General features: G+C 42.2%; 1 protein-coding gene across 4 annotated transcripts in view; it reads left to right on the forward strand.

Annotated features, from left to right (window-relative positions):
- The first annotated feature begins 13,261 nt into the window (after nucleotides 1-13,261).
- LOC143323664 (CD166 antigen homolog A-like) overlaps nucleotides 13,262-22,780 on the forward strand; it is a 37,814-nt gene continuing 28,295 nt past the window's right edge. For 3 of the 4 annotated variants that reach the window (XM_076735654.1, XM_076735656.1, XM_076735657.1), the window contains exon 1: nucleotides 13,307-13,633. In XM_076735654.1, the coding sequence (XP_076591769.1) occupies nucleotides 13,573-13,633 (61 nt within the window). In that variant the 5' untranslated portion in view covers nucleotides 13,307-13,572. Of the gene's footprint in view, nucleotides 13,634-22,780 lie in introns of all 4 variants that reach the window. The other variant, XM_076735655.1, reaches the window with a different exon arrangement.

Consider the following 22,780-nt stretch of genomic DNA (forward strand, 5'->3'; position numbering starts at 1 on the left):
GAAAATAGCCAGTGAATTATAGCAAGTATACATGATTTGTAGCTAACAGGGTGGAAGATGCAAAACTGCCATTATGGTCCTTTAAAGGCCTCTATAATCGGATGGTATGTGCAGGGGAAACTCATTCTGCACCAGTAGCATCAGCCTTGGCGTTAAACATTTTGCAGTGTGCATGCTTGGAGGCGTGGCAGGTTCACAGGAGGTGTAAGCAGCCCATTAACCACAAGAGCAGCCCAGCCTCGCCAGAGACAGCTAATCTTGTTTCACTTTGCAAATGCATTTGCTTGCACTTAATTGCAGCAGCAAGCCGCTCTGAGTGGATCAAAATACAAATTTGAGCGATTGTTTGGGAAGCTGTTGGCCTAATGAATTTTAAGGTTAATCTGGTTGAATTACTGCCTAATGAATTAAATTTTGAAAATGTGATTATTAGAGAAATGCCAGTGATGTAAGTCAAAGACAAAGCAGAAGAGGGTGTACGCTTAGCAGTTGAAGTGGGCAGTGCAAAAGCATGTAGAGCTTTTAATGGATATCTCGAAAATATTCTTACTTACACCAAAGACTTCTAAATCCAGACTGTTGAGCCTTTTTTTTTTTTTTTTTTTTGGAGCTGAATGGTTTACCTGCGATGACTCTGATATTTGCATGGTTGACTCAGACACTGCAGAAACTTTCCCTGCAGTGGATGATAAGCTGCACCTCCTGATTCAGCCTGACAGCAGCCCGACAAGCTAATAATGGTTCACTGAGGCACTTAGGTTTCCTTTAATGTTTTCCATTTCAGTAGCATAAGGCTTGTTTTTGAACGAAGTGCAGAATGCTTCAGTTTGACTGAACTGTTTATTTAATGAGTGTTAGATATCTTTACACTGTGGATTTGACAGCACATATATATTAAAGTCTAAAAAACCTACCTCTGCACTAATCAATATGTTTATATTAACAATGGATTTCGCTAATGGTGACAAACCCAGAGAGTGTCATTCGACTCTGCAGAGCATTTTGGCATCTTTTGGGATATTGTTTAGATTTTTTTGACCCTGAAAGTCTCTGTTTTGGTCCAGTCCCTTCAACTGAGTTTCCAGCTGCAGCGGGCAGCCAATGTCAGTGAAACATCTTCAGAAAACAGCTGCACACTACCTGCTACCCACAGTTAAGTAGCTAAAGGAGGCCAGAAAGTAACCTGATGCACAGATGGTTTGTTACACAGAACCATATGGGACGTCGTCCTTGGAAACTGCTGTCACATATAAACCAAGCCAGTGGCTGCCAGTAGTTCCTGAAAGGACACTGATTAACCCGAAACAACTGTGGTTTGGCCACAAACAGATAACTTGAAGCCTGGCGAGATGGATTCTCAGCACTCATCATGAATAATAACAATACATCTTTGCTGTCCACTCTGGCAGAAATTCATCTTTGGTTTAAAAGCAAAGCAAATGCTGTGATAAAAATAAAAATAAATCAAGCAGACATGATGAAGACAGTTCATACAGCCAGATGTACAAGCACTTAAGAGCTTCTTCTGCCGTTGGTTAGAATACCTGAGATGAAAACAAGAAATAAATGGGCCTGTAATGATAAACTGCTGGGCCAAAGGTGCTAAGATAATAACGATGTGTAAATATGTTGGATAGGCATCATAAGAAACTACCGAAGAACTTAAAGTAAGACGACGAATAAAAGATTTCTTGAAAATGTGTCTTGTTGCTGAAGGTAGCCTGTATCGTGCTCCTGAAGGGAGCTTCTCAAATTCATTAGAGGGTGTGAAGGGTCCTGAACTATTGATGTGCTCCCCTTCTGGTTTGTGAGGTGTACAGTTCCACCAGCTGTCTCGAGGGGTTGCCTATAATCTTGCTGGCAGTGTTAATTATTTTTGTGAACTTACTTTCACTCCTGAAGCCCCAAAGTTCCCGCCCCAGCATGTGGCATTGGAGGAGATTATACTTTCCAATAGACTGGTGTAAACCATCCTCAGGACTCCTCTGTTACCTTGGGTGATCTTGTGAAGCCTTGCAAGGTAAGCTAATGACAGGAGGACACAGGACTCCAGATAAACTGATTTGAATACTCTGATCAGTGTTCTGTCTGATGAATAGAAGAATAAAGTCAATGAGCCTCAGTCGCTCTTATTAAACACAAATCAAAGATCAAAGATCTTGATGCAGCATGTATGCGCACACACAGTCAGATACTAAAGGCTTGAACATCACAGCATATCACACAGTCCTTCCATGACAGAGAAAAGCCTCTTTCACGCATAGTTCCCAGTAACTGGAATAACCTTTCAGGCACAGATGGTCATTTTTACTATCCGCACATGCAGCTACATCCAGGAACATTTCCATCTTGTGCCTTTTCACACTTGCCGTGGCGATGGTGGAACAGATGGGGGAAGGACAGTCCATCAGATGGCAGTAATGAAGCCTTATGGATGCCAGCCTGCATAAAATTCAACAGCAGAAGAAGAACATGAGGCCAGATGTACGTGTGCACGGTGAAAGATATTTCTTAGTATTTTTAGGAACATGGCAGGCGGGGCTGTTTTTGTCATGATCTACTGATGGCCAACAAGTCGAGGATTCAAACATCAGCGGAGTCTTATGATTGGTTCTTTGACTCCATGTGAAAGCGCATTTCGTCAGATGGACGCAACCATTTCTGTGCTTGTTCCTACACTGATACAGCCTTCATTCGCACCTGTTATTATCAGGTCTTGAGATGGGAAACTGGTGTTACAGATTTCCCTGAATATCGATCCTGCTCCCATTCAGACGTGAACCCATACAGGAAGTGTTCCTGAACATTTCAGGGATAGACTGCAGTGTGAAAGGGGCTGCAGAGGGGTACTCTGGACATATATTTTCTGGTTTGAGAAGCACCTTTTCAATGTGATAAAAAAATAAAAATAAAAATAGATTTGCCCTTCATAGAGCAGAAACTACATTCCTGAACCTCACATTAGGAAAGGAGTGCTGGGCATTTCAATTAAAGATGGGGTTAAGAGGTCAGTTTTAGTTTGTGACACAGCGTTCATTAAAAAGTTAGCACTTTTAAACTTGGTGTTACTTATGTAACCTTGTGTGAAAGGGTATCCAATCAATGCTTGCTCATAATATAATATTTTGTAAGCTATGATTTTAACGACTGGCTAAACTAACTGCTTAGAAATTACAGACATGCATCATAAGCCTCAAAGTGTTAATAAACACCATCTGTGTCTGGAATTATCATTTTTCTGCCACTTGCTGTACTCTATGAAAGGTTATTTAGAGTCAATCAGCCTCAGTGATAAAAAGTCATGAAATTCAGAGATGCTTCACCACAGCAGCTCTGGGCTGAATGGCACAGCTAGCTAATCTCCATATGAAATGTGTACAACAAAGGGGAAAATTAGCTGCAAGGAGTAATTGTTTAGAATGAGGCATGGAGAAAGTAAGCACCAGAGAGCAGAGGCTGAGCTGAGAGGGGACACGTCAGCTTTAGTTAACTCATGAACAATCCTGTAAATGTCCCACAGTTTCCTACTGGAAGCTGTTTAAAGTTAAATAAAAAAGAAAAACCGTGAGTCACTGCTTTGCAGGATTAATTCCACATTGAGTGATCAAATTTAGGAGTTGAAAATGTAGTATTTTAGTCCAAAGGCTGATGTAAGCTTTTCATGTCTGTTGCATCCTTTAGCATTTAATGTCATAAACAGTTTCTTGTCACTGGAATAACTTGAGCTCAGTATTTTTTTTTTATCACGTAACACTAAATAAATGCAGAAAGATTCACAGAGGCGAACTAAAAGAACACAATTTACATCCCAAATATAAGTCAAACAAGTCAGAGTAACCTCAGGCGCGACACAGTTATTTAAATGTACATTAACAAAAGAGCAAAACATGTAAACACCAAACAGAGGCAATACAAGGCCACACTTTAGATATGTGCTGTTATTGTAATCCATGACAAGGCCCGGGGCAGGTTTCGGAGTCATTTGCATTCTTTCAAACAGTCCCTACCAAATGCCAAGCCCTCCTCGACTGCGAGCTCCTAAAGCAACCAGCTCTGCACCCCCCCAGCAGTCTCCCTCTGCAGCTGAAGTTGCATTGTCATGGACACGGCATGAGGCGAGGGGAAAGCTGGTCAGAAACTGAGCTGATTGTTATGGTAACATCCGTTTGTTTGGAGGTGTGGTGCAAATGGAGGTGTGGCTAATTGCACTGTGTTCTCGTAGGTCACTGCCAGTTAGCATAAAGTCTATGGCTTGTTATTCAGAGCCCGGGGGCGTTGAAGCGATAATGTCAGCCCGGCTTGGGCCAACAAATAGACCACTGCTCCTGTCCCAGACTAGTATTAAACCTTCAGGGCAAAGACCCTCCAATCCCTCCACATTCCAGAGTCAGGGGGCTTTAGTCGTCCCTCCTCTGCAGTGCACCGCCTGTGTTTAAACAATCTTAATCAGATCTATGTGTCGGACCGTTGAGGGCAGGGCTGGATCCGCATTGTTGCATTAGACAATGACCGGCTTTGCAGCGACGGTGTGAGGTGACACCTGTAAGGTGCTTCTTTCACACCCTGCAAACAAGGCATTAGGAAGTCCGTAAGTAGGCAAACTTTATTTATGTGGCTCTATTCATGCAGGAGTTACAAAGTGCTTTCCAGTCTGAGGCCAAAGAAAGGACATCAAGATAGACAGACAGGAGCATAAAAGGCATTAAAACCAGAAGATATAAGGCATCATCCCAGTACAAAGCTGAAGTGATTACGGTCGAATGCTGTTTTTAATTTGAAATCATTTATCTCAATCTAATCTCTCATTAAGTTTAATTTGTTGCCATTCTTACAGTTTAAAATCCTCAGGTATTGCAAAATACTGTAATTCAGCTCTGCCTGCAATGATTGGCTGGTTGTTTGGTTTCTGTTCCTGGAATCACAAACTGACTGATTTGATCACTGCAGGATGTAGAAGATGCTTCATCTATGACTGATTTGCAAGGGATTCACTTAAGACATCTAGCAAACATCTCGCAATCAGAAAAGTATGAGGAGAAATCAACCAACTGCTGATAGCAGAGGCGCTTTTGGAATCACACAAATGTGGTAATTACAGCCCCAAGTTAAGGACAAAAACAATGAACTGTAAAACTGTTTTGCTGCTGAGGAACTTGATGCAATTAAGGATTTCAGCAAAAAAAAAAAGTGTCGTCAATGCGTGCAGTGTGTTTGTATTTGTGTGTGACTGTCACCAATTGGGACCTGCACAAGGCTCGTGAGCAGTAGTGCATTCAGAAATCTGACACCCCCTCAGAATAAAAGACAAGTGCTGTTCTCTATTGGAGACAAGCATAAATTCAAGGAAGGTTGGAGAACTACACATGTTTATTTCCTTCACTGCAAACTAGCTTCACTGGAGATGCATGCAAGCTATTTTGGGTGCAACCCCATATTTATTTCATGCCAAACTGGGAGGGTTCGATCAACAGCGGCAATAAGAAGATGAAAGAGTCAAGCTCCAGCTTTCAGGATTTAGACTATTAAAACTAGCACGAATAGGCTTAAAGACATCAGTAGCTCTGGTTCTGGCCATTGATCAGCCTCAGAAAGATTCCTATTTTCTGTCTATCTGCAGCCACACTCCCTTATGTTCAAATGTTCATGTCATTCGTCACAACATTTATTTTCATACGTTGGTCTTGTGTGATATTCCCATCTAAAATGTGAGCAAAACGGAAACAATCCTACACACATTGAGACAATGCTGCTGATGCATTATAGTTTCATGCATTGCATTTTTTCTTTTAAACTTAAATGACCAGTGTGTAAGATTAAAGTGAATCCAGTGGGTTTTCATTTGGTTGTAAACTGCAAACTCACCACCTGATGCCCTTTAAAGCTGCTCTGATCAATATTTGTATAACAAATGTAGCTTGAATAGCTATGTGTAATGTGACAAACCTGAAAGTCATCTTTTTTTTTTTTTTTTTAGCATTTTTAGCTCATTGTTTTGCTTTTTGCAGCTTTACTGTTTTGATTCTCTCATCAGCTTGATTTCGGCAGGCAGCAGTTATCATGAAAAAAGCTCTACTAAACCCACCGTAAGCTACCTGCCAGGCACCAGACAGCTGGACAGACAAAGGCAGCAGCTAGCTGGTGAACACAGAGGAGCATTTAGCCCCTAAGGAGACAGATGTTTGTCTTAGGAGTTGGTGGAGACCAAAAACAGAGCTGAAAGGAGTGTGAATATTGGTGGCCATGACTCCAAATGCTGCTCCATATCTACAGGATGAATAAAAAGCAATTTCTCACTATCCTGACATATCAACTGAAAAGGTGTCAGACAATATACCAATGTCAAAAAGAGCAGTTAATGCCGGTTTAAGTTGCTGTGTGAACCTTGTTTCCCTGATGTACTTTACAATCGTACATTCTCAAAGATAACCGATAGGATCTCATCATTTCAAATTTGCTAATATTAAACTCATCTGTAAATGCCAACATAACCGGGCTCCTCTGGCGCTCAGTGACACCGGGAAACCTCCGGGGCTTTCTGGAACAGATACTTAGGGGCATCTGAGGGGAATTGTGAGTCGCCATTTTTGTAATTTCTTTCTCTGTTTGTGGAATCTCCTCATGAATGTTAAGTTGAACATTTCCTCAGGATCAGATATGCAGTCATTGATGATGAGGCTTTTTGAGGTTCTGCTTTGAAAGTGTTTTTGTTGTGTGAAGCTAGGAGCGAGATCAGGCTACACATGCTGTGAAATGTGGCATTTGTCTAAGCTATGTTACGTAACTAAGAAATGTATTTGTAATACTGACAGCTATCAATTATACTTGTGTCACATACCAACAAATGCCTTCCAAACTCCCCAAACCTCGTCTTGTGACACATTTTCAAACAGCCAAATGAGAGCAGGATTATTGTAATGTATGCAAAGCTCAGAAAAAGACCATACAGGCTTCTGTTAAAGCAGGAGCTCTCCGTCTTCCACCCTGTACAAACTACATTTTGATGAAATCCCGACAGTCTTTACTCGCAGACCATAAATGGCACCACCTGATTCAGTTGTTGTGGGAGGAAAAAAAAAGTTCATCTTTTATATTTGATTACTTTGTCGCCTGTTTGATATTCTTGACATGCCCTTTTCACTCCAATATATCAAGAGATTGTATCTCACTTTAGCCGGTATCTACTCCGACTTTAAAGATTATCCAGCGAACAGAATGTCAACCTGCTTTCACCACTATTTAAAAAAAAAAAAAGAAGAAGCAAATGATAGTGCAGAGACAAATTATTCCAACAACTTTCCCTTTGAAATCCCTGCACGGCGAGCAGTTTGAACTTTTTTAATTCTAGTAACAGAATTGGCATAACACGACTTATCTTTTGTTTAAGAGTTAATTTCATGGAACATTTGAGTGTCGCGCGTCATTATGAGAAAAGTGGTGGAAGACGTATTCCCAAAATATTCACTGCCATATTAAAGAGGGATAACAAGAATCTGCCATTCATGTTTATTCTCGGTTGTTGCTCAAAGCATCAGCCTGCAGCAGGCGGCATTTAAGTACTGCCGAATCCACTGGCAACAAGCTGCTATTAACTGACAAACCAACAAATAGTTTGAGGCTTAGGTGAGGAATAAACAATACTGACAGCTGACAGATGCCTCAGTTGCAGCATACCGGTCTATGTCTTAGTGAATAATTTCTCTGCCTTTTATGTTGCCAATGAATTGCGTTTATGCATTCACAACCAGCACTAATAGTAGTAGTAGTGGTAATTTGGGAAAACAGACACAACCAGCAGCCAAGGCAGCCAGACTGGGTCGAATTTATCACACACCGACAGCTGCATCCAGTGCAGGGTGCAGGCTGAGACAGACTGTGAACATTTCACCTGTAATACATCTGAACTTTATTTTTTCTCCTCAGCCTGTAATTGATTCTCCCTCGCAGATTTTATCCAAAATCCACTGGGCTGGTTTTCTTGTCTTTTATACGAATTCCTCAAACAGCGCTTACTTGATGTAAAGCTTTCAGTTAATACCCGGTGTCCCTGTTTTGTCGAAAAGAGTTGAGATACAGAATTCTGCTCAACCACGTGACAAATGTAAGTTTTTATCAAAATCATCTGCAGAAGAAGACTTTGCAGTCCTTGAAGCCTTGATATAAATATTCAAACTGCCTTAATATAAGATAAAGCAAATGTCTCATACACAGAAAAGCGCCGCGTTTACTCCACTGTATCATATCTTGTATGATCATTAAATACATCAATGCTTAGCAGCCCTCTTCTGTTAATGCACAGGAAAACTGCAGGAGCTCCTCTGAAGCATCCTTCCAACAGGTCACAGGCCTGAAGGAATCACTTTCTTTCACCGAGCACAATGCTGCACAGGGAATTTGTCTTGGTAAATTTGCGCTGACATGCTGCAACACAGTTCCACTATACAGGATTAACTGGGTGCACACAGGATAAAAACCTCACACGTGGCGAAAGACATACAGTATGACACTGAAATTACATGTTCAGCTGGTTCAATACGCACCAAAAAACAGGTGAAAGATCAAAGGGGTGTTCTTGACTATTCATTGAAGAAATATGAAAAGCCAGGCAGCCAGCATGGTGTAGTTGCTCATATTCAAAAGGTCTTTACGCTTTGAAATTTGTATTGTCTTAACTGGTCAAACTTTCTGTCTGGACACATTCATTTTTAATGTCTTAATGCATCCAAAACCACTATTCCTGTCAGTCAGGGGCAGCCCAGCGTGGCAAAACCACTTACTTCACTAATTATTGTGTTTCTGTGAAATATCATATCACTCTCTGACTGCCACCCACTCCGTCTTTCTTTCTTCAAACTGTTACCGTACTATTAATTAATTTGTCAAAATCATTTTAAATAATGAACCATGAAAGACAGAGAAAGAATAGATTACATAAATCCAAATGTCAGTCACTGGCATGGAAGCATCAGTCAACATGGCAGAGCATGCCGAGTTTTAACTTCTTAGGACATAAATTTTAACCAGTTAAGAGGCAAAAATCGATCAGTAATCAGCACTTTAGTGGTAACGAGGGCTATGTGTAGTGACAGGAGTCGCTCGTACTGACGAACCCAGAGAGAATTATCGCCTGATTCTGCAGCTTTTTATCATCTTTCAGCTTGTTGTTTTGGTTTTAGCAACGCGGAGTAGTCAGGGAAAACGTTTTAAAGCCTCCTGTGTGTTACCTGCCCTACATCAAATGGTAAAAAGACAAAGTTAGCAACTAGCTGGAGAACACAGTGGAGCATTCGGCTGCTAAAGAGTCAGATATGTCTCTCAGGGGTTGTTGCTGTATGGCGTATTTACTCAAATAGCCAACTGTTTACTGACACAGTTGCCATGTCAACTTCTTAAGGTTATGAAATATGAGTTAATGTAGCTCTGAAGGCTGTGCATGATTGATATGCACAAGTAGCTATGTTGTGTGAATGACATCAGATATTAATACACACACAACATCTATTATTTGCTCTCACTCAAATCAAACAATCCAGTTTGGAAATGCGTCTAACATTGTATGCATGCTAAATATTAATGTCACGATCGCCATTTCGAGCTACAAGGAACATGGCAACAGAAGACGTGCTATTCGGCCTCCTCATTTGTTTTACTGTTGCTATCAGAAGCAGTTTTTATTGATCAGCTGTAACAGAAGTGAGGTATGGCTGGTATGAGGAGCTCAAACAAAGAGATCCATTCTCCTTTTCTTTGTGTAAATGTGAGGATTAGTTGGGGGGAAAAGTTAGGCTCTACAGAGAACAATGAAATCAATAAAACAGAGAGTCTTCACAGAAAGAGAGGTAACTCTGCATCGACTACAGGCTGCTCACACACTCAATCAGATTAACTAATGAAGCAATTATCGATCCAAAGTGGGGCTGCTGGCCGGCTCAGGACTGGCCATTAAGTGGATCTTCCCCTCCCTTGGCCGTGTTGAAAATGTCAGGGTCACTGTGTTCGCTGCTTGACACAGTTTACTGAAGCCCAATCTGTCGGAGACTAATCACTTGTCTGCCTCCCAGGAGAAGTTGTGAAGGGGCCGACACCTCCACGGGACAGGGGAGAAATTTGATTTCCACAAAGCCTGGAGAGGAGCCAAATGAACCTGCGCTCTATTTGCTGCTTCATGGTGAAAATGTAGGAATGCAAAGGAGAAGTGACCACTGCAGGACTGCAAATGAGCAGTATCCTGTTCAGCCTGTAACCCATGCGGCACCGTCAGTTCTGCTCTGTGGTGTTGTTGCAGTGATTCTGACAAAGCTGAATTTAATCATTTTTGTACTTGAAACACGCCTATAATAATTACTGTAGACTTGCAACACCAGCGAGTGGGAAAAGAAGAAAAAAAGATTTCCTGTCTGCTGCATCCCTGAATGTCAAAAATGTGTACTTTCATTGCCCGAGTCCATAGCAACCCAAGGTTGTTTGTTTCCATGCTCATAGCAGGAGCAGTGTCACAAGATGTCTCACAAGATGTCAAAATAGGAGCATTCGTTCTTTCATCAAACAAAAGACAGCAGGGGCTGGTACAGTTCCTCCCATATGACATGATGTATTGTAATTCATATGTTGCATATGTGTAATCTCTTTCTCCAGTCACGGGGGCTCACTGAAAATGTTCCATGAATACAAAATTAACCTGAGCTACAGCTGCGTTTATTCCACTGAGGAGAAAAAGCTGTACATGAAGTTTTAGCCGCCTGCTCATTGGTGTACTGTAGATATTTTTGGTTACATGAATTTGTGGTTGGTCTGCTTTTGTTGTTTTTTGGTATTTTCCAGATTTTCGTCCTTGACCAGCCTCACCTGAAATCCCAATTATGACCGAGATGTTATTGTTTGGTAATTGAACACCACGCTCCAGGCTCGGTCATCAGTCAGTCTCATTCACTTTCACCCACACGGAAAAAAAGCAAATAGTTCTTTTTTTCTCTCAGCGCACTGAGGCAGGAAAAATATTGCTTTGCGGTTAACTTCTAATCAAATTGCATTAGGTTTTCACAGCCTGTGCCCTCACTCCATTTGCACAAACCATCACAGACCTACATGAATTTCACACCCAGGGTGAGGAATACTTACTTCTTCACCCCGATAGATTTTCCCCCAGTCCAACACACACTGTGCACACACGCAGACACACACATTTTGTGATCAGACAAGCATGATCATGCAGTTACAGCGCAGTGGTAAATCATTTTATTTGCAGCAAGTGTGGTTTTAATGACATTTTACATGCTCTGATGTTATTTTTACCAACTTCTGAAATGGACGCAGTAGAACCGTCAGTGTTATGCTCATTTTACAGCGTGGTTACTTTCTGCAGAGAACAGCCAACGCCAACATACATAGTCACGATCTATGTGTCACCACACAGGAAACCTGACTTGAAACTACGACGCAAATAAACACACATACTGACATCACACAGAGCCAAAAATGAGTGCAAGTGAAGAGAAGCAAAAGCGCTCTCAGAGCCAAAGACACATTAATTCTAATTATTAGCACACTCATTATATGGATATTAATTATTGTGGTGCTGCTCTTGAATGTGCGCAGTGAAATAATTGAAAAGTAAGGATATATGAGCAAGGATTTTAATAATTAATTAGGCTGAGGATTAATTATTTACATTGAAATTTCTTAATTTTAATTAACCTCAAATCCACATCCTATAGCTTACCATGGGCTTTCTGTCCTCTCACAGTCGTTTCGTGCATGAAACAAGTCTAAAGCAGGGCTTGATTGAAAGCACATCTGATATGAGTGTGTGAGAGTACATGTTGGAGACGGCTGAGGTAGCGTGTACATCCACTGAAGTGCAGCAGTAAAGTACAGTCTGCAGCTTCCAGCACTTTCCCTCTCTGCAAATATCTACTTTTACTACATTTCACATTTAGACATTGGGCTTTTTTCTTCACAGCATTTATGTGATGGCTCTAGTAACAAGTTACTTTGCAGATTCAGATTTCTCACTGTGATAAGCGCATGAAATGTCACCGTTGTCAGTTAAAAATAACAATTAAATAAAAAAATCTAAATGTCAACTCTTCAGGAACTCTCAAAACAGCCTTGTCTGTCCTGATGACAGAGTACAGTGTTGACATTGAACTGACATTGAACTGAGGAGGGATTTTCAGGTTTGGGGGGTTTTCATTCTTTATGTCTTTACTGTATTTAACCACTCTTACATGTAGATCTTTTTTGTTATACGTGACTGAAACAATTAGCCGATTAATCAATTAGTCGTTGCCCAGGAAATCAATGTGCAGCTACATCCTTTGATAACGGTCGATTTTAAAAGCAGAAATGACAACCACTGTGTGCTTCCAGATGCTTTTGCTGCTTTTCTTATTTTTGAATAATAAATAGTAAACTGAGTATTTTTCTGTCCAGGTTTTGGACTGTTGGTCTGGGCTCTGTCAAATTATGCTTTGCATTTTTCTGTTTTATTTTCTGCTTACTGAATGTTTACGAGTATGTACTATTACATCCGCTACATTTTACCTGTAGATTAAAGGTGCATGTCACAGATATAGCTACTAAAGTTAGCATGCTAACTAGTTAGCCCCAATCCATCCTGTCTTGTAATACCACTTTGTACCTCAAGAGGCGATGTAGAGTCTGATAGTTAGCTCAGGTCTCCAGAGTTCGGCGGCTGGCCCGCTGCAGGATGACCCACTTGAATTTGACAGGTGTTCAGTTCTTACATAGTGCACCTTTAAGGATTAGGATATTTATTCGACACACATGTGCGCGCGCGCACACACACACACACACACACATCTTAAGGACAAAAATGACTAATATCTGTTGTACCAATTCATTTTGGCCAGGTCAACAAAAACGCTAATGTTTTGTCTTCATGGCCTTCATCGAAGCATGGAGGAAAGTAGAAGTCATTTATATACAGGAGTTTGCAGACGATTGGCTAAAAGGGTCACATGATAATTATAGCATTTATTCCACCTCTGGTATTCTGCATCAAACCAGTCTGAGGTGCGGCTTGATTCAAGGTTTCCCTTTGGCTGTGTGTGTGTGCGTGTGCGCGCGCGCCGTTATTGTGCACGTTGGAAAGGGGGGGAGGGGGAGTTGAAGTTGAGAGTAAAGGGGGTGAGAGGGAGGAGAAGGATGGGGGACATGAGGGGGTCCTACGAAAAGGAGTGGGGTAGGGTGGGTGCACTTCTGTGTGGGAGGAGGGGGGGAGGTGCTGCTGGAGGGAAAAGGAAGGTGGGGAGGTGGGGGGGATATCAGGGGCGGAGCTGCAGACAGCAGCCCCCGCCCTCGCGCTCGTCTGTGTGCCCCTCGCAATTACCTGTCTACCAGAACTGATGTTAGCGCGTGCAGGGGAGCACATGCCACGTTGGGAGAAGAGCCAAGTCTGAACTCAACTGCACCAGAAACACGGGCTCGCGAGGACCATTTCCATTTCGTCCGCCTCCAAAAGAGAAAAGAAAAAGAAAGAAAAACTCAACCAAGTGGTTCTAACAAACCCCCGAAACAAACTGAGCCGACTGTGAATCTGAAAGAGTCGCAAGGATGCACTTGTTGTCCGCCAGCTGCGTGTGCGCCCTCCTCATCGCCGCGCTCCTCCGCCAAGGTAAGCTATTGTCTCATTAACCGGGCAGCGGTGGTGCTCACGCGGGGTGCGCCCGTGCGCCGGAGTCGCAGGTATGAGGACAAAGTCCCGGCGACCCCGCGCAGGTGCCACCAAAAACTTCAGCCCGTCTTATCGAGCACATTTCCGGGGAGACGTGGAGCAGGGACGCTGGTGGCTCCACGTTAGAAGTTAGTGAGCTGGAATATAGTTTCGGAAGTCTTCTCAGGATTTGGCCATGGATTCTGCTGTTATGTGTTTGTCTCGGATATGATTTGCGTATAAATTTATGCTGGAAATTTCCCTCTTTACAGATAATATCATTCTCTTATTCTTCTTCTTGGCTGCTTATAATTAGAATATAATGCAGTGGTCACTTTTCTACACGACAAAAGAAAATATGAATAGAAAAAAAAAGTCAAAATAAACAAGAGCCAGCTGTTTCTTTTAACTTCAAGCAGTAAATGGTTTGTTATTGTACATCCCTGCTCATGTCTATAAAAGTGGCTTTTCTGTGTAATAACCCCTCTTGTGACATGAAATATTGTCCATTGTGCCAGCCCTTTCTTTTTATCCCCACATGATGGGAGAGGCAGGCAGTGAGGCAGTCATCATCACCCAGCCTTCACATGTGCTCCTGTGCCATGATGTCATCATGATGCCTCATTTTTTTTGTGTGTGTTTTCTCTCCACTTAACAGGCTGTTGAGCAAAAATTATGCTACGCTCACATCCTGTCTGATTTATTGTAATTATGGGCTGCCTGTTATGTGCGGGAAAGCGCTCTGACAGGCTCCCTCTAGTAATTACACGAAGGATAGGACTCATTTTGGATGTGGGCACTTGTAATGGGTTGTACAAGTGATGGTTTCCAAGTTTCATTTGGTTCTTCTGGGCATGATGTGAATGTAGGGACTTTATATCAAGTGGTGGTTTTAAAATGTGCTTTGAAAAATAGACAGTTTGGCCCCTGGTGGCTCTGAGGAAAGACGATGAAACAAGGACAAGGATGCTTTTTTGAGAACACCTTTTAATTTTGCGCTCGGTGTTAAATGCGCTGAGGATTTTTTTGGGCCGCCTCCAGGCTCCCTTGTTGTCTGCTCAGTCAGGCCAACAGGTAGCAGCATCATGCGTTCACATCACTCAGCCAGGCCATTAAAGCGGGGCTGCACAGGAGCTCACAGTTCTCCCTTGGAAAGGAAAAGGGGCGGAGAGGTTGATCCCACTGTACTCCTTTCCACCTCGTCACACTACAGTGGCGCCTGTTGTTGTAAATTAACACCATGCAGCACCTATCAGTCAGGCTCAGGTGGTTTATTTGAGAGGAAATGAATGGCCCTTTTAAGGTGTCTTTACACTGCTGTGCCGCTGCAGTGCCATGTGCTTGAGACTGGAGGAGAGTGCACTGAGTTGGTAATGAGGTTAGACTTTATGGTCGTCCACACTGCTGTGTGTGCTGCCCGAACTGATGGACAAAACGTGTGTGTTTGCTTACACAGCAGATGGTCAGAGTCCTCCTCATGTTCTTGCCCTGTAAGCTTCCTCCTGAGTTGTTACCGAAGAGAAATATTTTGTGATTCTTTGTCAATTTGCTCAATCTCAAGTCAAAATCTGACTGAGAGGGTTTATTGAGTCTGGGATTTGCAATAAAAACTGCATCGATACTTGTAATAAAAAACAGGCCTGTGTTTATTATATTTGAACAGATGAAAAAGCAGCAGCTCCCGGGGCTTAGGCGTGAAGGGCCAGGCCACGGCCGCAACCAGATAGAGAAATAGAGCCCTGAATTACTCGTTGAACAAATAGTCTAGAAAGATGCATCTGTTTTTTTGTTCGCTCCTTCGTCTCCACCCTTCCCCCACCACCACCCTCACCCCCCTCCCCAGCAGACAGGCACCGCTCGGTGTCACAGCTGGCATTACTTGTCGAGGGAGTGGGGCTCTCCCTTTTGCTAATGGACTAATCTCATGCGGGGGTCACCCAATTCCACCTGAGATAGATTCACTCTTTCATCTTTAACTAGGTTACGTCCAGACTTGTCTCATGAATGTCGTGATGTTAACGCACAGGAAAAAGTACACTGGTGCTACATGTAAGATGCTCTGTGTGTGTGTGTGCTTGTGCACGTCTCGTCTTGTTTATAGGCGGCGTTCTCTTGATGTTGGAAGACTGCTTGTGGTTGTTTCTGCTTTGAAAAGAGATTTCTTTGTGACTTGCAAAGTATTGTATCCCTTCATGCAAAATTCAGATGCAGTCATGAGAAGTATGGCAACTCAGCCGAATCATGGATTTGAATAGAAATGCTGCATCTGTACTTCACTTTGTTCTGCCACTTGAAGACGTCCTCCCTTAAAATAGTTGTTTGTTGAGCAAATTTTCGCAAATGGCTCACTAGCTAGTGACAGAACATGATCAAAGTATGAAATGAAGATTGACCACCTGCATGTCTGAGTAAACATGTGAGGGAAGAGGAGACTCTGCCGAAGTTAAAGAACTGAATTCGTCTGCAAAAGATCTTAAACTAACAAAGGGAACAAACCTATTAATCCATAGGAGGTTATTAGAATAGAAATGATTAAAATGGCCCTAAAATGTGATATCTACACAACTCATTATGCTACTGATGCTTAACCCATTATGGCAGCTCATAATGTCTCTCCAAAGGCTCTGTAGGACTCTCAGTCCTGTGTGTGGAGCGAATCTGCAGAGTGGGATCTTTCCCAGTGTCACGCAGTTAATCTGCTCTTGTTTTTGATGAAAAGGAACTCGGTATTGAGTAGAAAGCGATGCCATTACTCAGCCGAGAATCACAAAGCGAGTGAGATATCAGACAGGAACAGACAACAAGGTGGGGTGTGTGTTTTTGTGTGCATCATGTCCTCCTCAGGCCTCGATCAGAATAAGAAATAAGTGCGAGCAGAAGGCAAAGGCTGCTCACACTCAGAGAAGGGAGACACTTTCATGGGCTCCTCTGCCAAGAGGGGGCCGTTCAGACAGCCGAGGCCGTACTGTAAATTAAAGCAGCATTAGGGTGGGGAGCCCAGTGTCACTTCCCATCAGGGGGTGCAGGATTCCTAGCAGCGCCCCTAGCAGCAGCGCTTTACAGCCTGGATTCAAGGCTCAAGCTCAATTCACTACTCGCAGGCTAACTTTAGCTTTAAATTACAAATAACTCAAAAGTAAAGATCAAGTTTTGGGTAAAAATAAAAATAACCTGAAGTCACGATGAAATGAAAACACGGCTGTTACATAATCTTTGATGCAGCGTTTCAAAAAAAAGAGCAAAGAGCAGGTTTCAGTGCGGATCTAAAACAGTGAAATCTCAGATAAGGCTCGATGTTAACCTGCTCTGCTTATGTGAGAGGAGAAAAATCTTTGGCTACTATACTTTCCAAGCAATTAAGCCGATGCATCAGCTTGTCCCCAGAGAAAAGATGCTTATAACATATGCATCTGGAACATATGGTGTGGACCTGCTCATGTACAGCAGATCTGGAATTAATTGTAGACAAAACAATGGCCCTCGACTCTGCAAGTAAGTACAGTTGCATGAAACTGTTATTCTGATGTAACACCGCTGAATGCAGACATGCCTTTCTGCTTTCTTGTGCTCTTTGTCTGCCCTGCACCCCTCACACAGTGGGTAGGAGTGGTGCACACCCACACACTCACACACACTGTTGTTTCCACCCCCAGCAGGACACTGAACAGGTGGAGCAGTGTTGCTTTTTAGGGCCGTGAAGGGAGTGAGTGTCTCTTTATGATTCCTGTTTGTGTGTGCAGTTGTTGAGAAGGAAAAGCAGTTTGCTCCCATCACTCACGTTGCACTAAATGATAACTTTCCAGGTTCGGGCCTCGACATCCACTTGATTCGAACTTTTAGAGGCAGTTGTTTTACGACTAAAGTTCAAGAGCTGTTAGAGTGTTGAAGCTATTTTTGGATTTTTTTTTTTTTTCCTAAAATCTCATAACTAAACCAGACTTCACCTTTAGATTAGATGTAGCAAGACAGCAGTGAAAGAAATATGAGTTACCACAAGAACATGCTGAGTTTCCTCCATGTCAGAGAGAGCAGTGAAATTCACTCTCAGCTGGACTCAGCGAGCAGGAAGATGAGTAGCATTTCCTTGAGAAAGTGAAAGGGCTCAATGAGAAAAGGTCTTTTGTTCGCCTGTGACGATTTTACACACAGGATTATCAGTAAACCAGCAGCAAGTGAATCTTAATTACACTTTGGTGATTGGCTTGGCCCACATTTTGGGCCAGAATATGAGATATATTCAATTTTTAAAACCTCGGCTGAAATGGCCTCTTCAGTCGTCCATTTTTTGGCGCTGTTTGCCAGTCAGGTTAAGAAAGGTTGGGTGAATGTAGCACTATATTGACCTTTCATATATGCATGTTCACCCCGAAGTGCTCATTTTAAAGTGAGAGACAGCATCACAGTGTTTTACCGAACAGGGTAACATCCCAGGTTTCTCTTTGCAATGTTCTCACTTTCCTCATTTCGCACGCAGGTTTCTCGCTCTGCCATGCAAAATAATGGTTTGTTTGTTATCCAAGGGGAGGGACCAGGGTTCTATTGTTTCAGCCATAAAGGAAGGCTTAACAACAGGAGAGAGATGACTGTGCTATGCAGTAGTGCTTCTTTCTTTATGCAGGAATACCCCCATTGAAATGCATGAAGGTATCCTTGGTTTTGGTGAAAGACCAACAGCACTCTGAGATTGGGCGGCCCTTGTTGCAGGGACAAAAAGTGAGGTTGTTGCTGTCTTTTGTCATTGACGCAGCCCCCAGCTTTCACTGGATTCCTGTGGACTCCTGCCGACTGTATTGTGAGGCTGGCTCTTTTTAAACAAATGAGTGTATGATAGCGACTTTTTGCTCCCGCTCCCCTCTTTGTCATTAATATGGAACAGCACACACCCCTCGGAGAGGGCACAGAGTAGCTGCTGCCTGTCCCTGCACTTCACATGTGCAACCTGACTGGGGGCGGGGGCACCTCTCCTCCATATGAAAAGCCTGTGGCCACACCCATAGTTAACAGTGCCTGGATCTTTGTTCAAATTCTCCATTAGAGTCATTGCTCTGTGTTAATGAATTCTTTGAGAGGCCTCCATTAACTGTGATGATAATCATTTGACCTGAGAGAATATTTAAGGAGTACCATAGAGGAGCACATATGTATGGAAAGCCAGAGGGTGGGCTTTGTTTTTGTGAATTACATTTAATTAACTTCTTTTCTCATTAAAATTTATATTATAGATGGAGCAAAGACAAAGTAATAACACTGTTCCCAGAGCTGACAGCAGAATGTCAGCAGCAGGGGCTCCTCCTGACCCATAAAGGGGGGGGGGGGGGGGGGGGGGGGGGTCAGTGGCGAACCACTGGTATTTATGCCGGCATCCCATAACGTCATTATTCCTGCCTATTTATGAGAGTCAAGCGGCAGGACAGGAGGTTGCTCTTGGATCAAACCTGTATTTTGAATTCGTCTGAGGTTCAGGGAAGTCGGTCGAGTTGACTCAGCTTTGTGCAAAAGGTGAAACATTCATTTCGAGCCCCGGGCATACTAATAAAAATGACACGCAGTTTCGTCTTCCCAGTCATTTCTGAATCATCCTCTGTTAAGTCCAGAGCTCTTCGGCAATACTGAGAAGTCGTTCTATTCACTCAGACACTGTTAAGCAATTTTTCATTGAAACATTGTGCTGCTCTCTGTTACGTCTTGCCTTTGGGACTGAACAGAATGGCCTTGTGTCTAAATCTGACCTCGGTGTTCACATTCTTGCCATTTTAAAAGTTGTTTCTTTGTGTTGTGCTGATGTCCGCCATCCTTCCCTCATAGACTGCAGCAGTCTGCGCTGCCTGGAGCTATCTTTGATTACATGCTGCTTCAGTTGAACTTGCAGAAGACAGGACTTCTCATTCAAGGAGACACTCTCTCGGTCTCACAGGGAATAGCAAGGGTATATCTCTGATTGGAATTAAAAGTCTGTCATTCTGTTTGTGGCTAAATACAAAATAAGACGGGAGATTAAATGGTTGGCCTGTGTCTCCGGGTCAGCAGTGTATCAATACGCGTGGGGCTCTCCTCGAAAATTTATAGAGGTCTAAAATGTGCTCACGGGGCGAATAAAAGCCCAATCCTGCTCTCATGCCACTCTTTAAATTCCAAATCACGGCTCTGTTTTCCTTACATCTTGGTAGTCGTCTTTTTTTGAAACCCTCATTTACTGGATTTCAAGCTGTTCTATTAGATTTCCAACCAGGGGTACGTCTGGAGTTGCCATGGAGCATGTGGAAAGATTGTGGAGCAGCTTAATTAATTTGTAAGAAACGGAAATTACAAATGTAAAAAATCCAAATTGGATCATGTGCCGGTGTCGTTCTGATCTTTAGTAAATTTACCGTCACAATAGGCAGCTCACTACCACCTACATTAGCTACAATCCACCCACCTGAATCAGCTTTAACACCTTAACATTACATGATGTGGCACCACTGTTGATATAGTAAAAGTGATGGATCAATGGTAGTTAGTGAGGAGATGATAAATATTTAAAATATTAATCTAAAATTAACAAACAGGTAATTAGCTAAAAGCAGATTATTGCAAACAGTTCAAATACTAAGGTTAACACTTGAAATAAAACTATTTCAAGCAAACTTTAGCTAAAAGTTGAAACAACTAAAAGTAATGTATAAATATTTGAAATAATTGCCCAAAAGTAGCCTGAACAGTTAAAATGTTAGTGAAAGGTGAATATTTGAAATCGTTAGCTAAAAGTGAACATTTGTTATTGTTAGCTAAAAGAAGCCTACTCAGACAGGTCGTTGTTCAAATGCATTGGCAGTTTGATGGTATAAAAAACATAGTTGGTGTATAACATGGCGTTTAGCTCAGTGCTGTGTCAGACAGGTTTGGATGCACATAGTTTCCTGTGGATGCTGTCACTATCTACTGACATTTCTTACTGTATAACCTATATTAATGAGAAGTAGGTTATTAGGCCTGTTTGACCCTTTCTGGAAAGGGTCCTTGCTCTAAACCGTACAAAGGCTAATTCATTTATCCCCCATTCCCTTTTGACAGCAAGACGTTTTCCCATTCCAGTCAATGAACACTTGGCCTCAGGGCATGTACTTCCTAATGAGCAACTTCTTTGAAAAAATCATGATTAGGGGGAGAAAAAATGTAATCCTCACAGCAGATTACGGTACATTATTCAAAACTATCTTCTCGCAAGCAAAATGCATCAGCAGTAGCAGCTCTGTTTCCTCAGACTCAATATCAGTTTTTGTTCAAAGAAGTCAAGTGGTGGCTTTTTGCATGGCAATTACCCCACTAGCGATGCTTTGGCTGATGCATGACTTGTGGATGTGTTAGAAGTTTTATGATAAGACGCTCTCTTTTGCTGTTAAGTATTCAGCTGTTCCACTGCCAGACCTTACAAGGAAGGTGAAGAGATGCTTGTCTGGTAATTGGATGCAATACTTAATTTTCTAACGGGACATCTTAAGAGGTCGAGTAGCCTTGTGTTCCTGGGGGGAATCTCTAAGCATTACACATCCCACTGGTGCAATTTAAATACTGACTTTTGTACTGACTTATCCTCTTAGCACACACACACACAAAAAGAAAAAAACATCAGTGTGCATGACTGATTTTTTTCTGGCGTGACTGCAGGGTGGTCGCAAAAGAAACAAGCAGGAATGTTTAATAGTAAACTCACAAGCTGCCAGACTACCCAAGGCCATTGTCATATAAAAGTTGTGTTATGACCGTGCCTGGCTCTTCTATAGAGTGAGGCCGCTGTTAAATGAACTTTGCAGCATTTAATTTTGAGTAATGAAGATGCCATAACCCATTATGCTACCATTCATTTCCCCCCATATAAGTAGTAGGCTATATACAGAGGAGATGACACATCATTTCCTCATATAATGATAGTGATTCCGTTTGAATGTGCGGGGTCACACAGAAAAAAAGTTTGACACTGAAAAATGAAGTCTTTTTTTTTAGGTTAGGGACATATAGGGTGAAGCGGATTTTCTACTCTTTTCCGAGGAAATCTCAGGATTACCTGTCTTATTGTGGAGGGCTTGCCACAGCACGCTCATCTAAAAACAGAGCCACCACGAACGGATATGCCAAACCGAGACATCATCACAGATTGCCATTACGAGAATATTTGTTCAGGCAATATTATCCCCCAGCGTTTCTAATAATTGGAAAACTTTGTTACCTTTCTGCTCAGGGTGGCATTTCTTCAGATATCATGCTCGAATGAGTATACGTCTTTATTGTCCTCAGTAATGTCTTGTGTTCACTGCATTTTCATATCTCAGGTCATTACATCTGCAAGTATACATGTTCTTTATATTAATAACACCTGAAGAGAAGAGGAGCCGGGTGAGAAGTTTCTTTTTTAGATGTGTTTTTTTGCCCTGAAGGCAACTTGAATGTATTAGGGCCGCAGCTAATGATTATTTCCATTGATGATTAATAGATCAGTTGATTTGTCTCTAAGAGAATAGTCAAAATGAGCATCATAATTTCTTGTCTTCAAATAGCTTTTCTTGTTTGACCAACAGCCCAGAACCCAAATTCAATTTACTACCATGCAAATCAGTGAAAAACAGCAAATCTGTACATAGAGTAGCTGCCTGGAGCCGTCACAAACAGGATTGCTACTCATTCATTTTCTGTTGATCAACTACTTCACTAATCGACTTTCGGCTTGAGGCTGTACCAAATTTCATGGCCATTCATCCAATATTGAGACTAATTTGACCTTACGGTGGCGCTAGAGGAAACATCAAGGGCTTCGTCATCTGGGTAACATGAATGTCTGCACAGAATTTCTCGTTAATCCAGTATAATCCAATGGTTGTTGAGATATTTCAGTTTGGAACAAATTACTGGACCAAAACGACCGACCATCGTTGCCGTCTGTAAGGCCATACTGCTACCTGGGCTAAAAATACATTTGCATTGAATATATCCAATGTTTTGCGCAGTTTTTACCACTGAGATTTGTTTTTTTTAAATCCCAGCAAGGGCTCTTCTAATTATCAGGGGTGGTTTTGTTTTGTGTTCCAATTTGTTGCTTTTTCTGGTCTTTCAGGGGAGCCTCCGCCTGGAGCT

The sequence above is a fragment of the Chaetodon auriga genome, chromosome 7 (assembly GCF_051107435.1).
Source record: "Chaetodon auriga isolate fChaAug3 chromosome 7, fChaAug3.hap1, whole genome shotgun sequence".
NCBI classification, from domain to species: Eukaryota; Metazoa; Chordata; class Actinopteri; order Chaetodontiformes; family Chaetodontidae; genus Chaetodon; species Chaetodon auriga.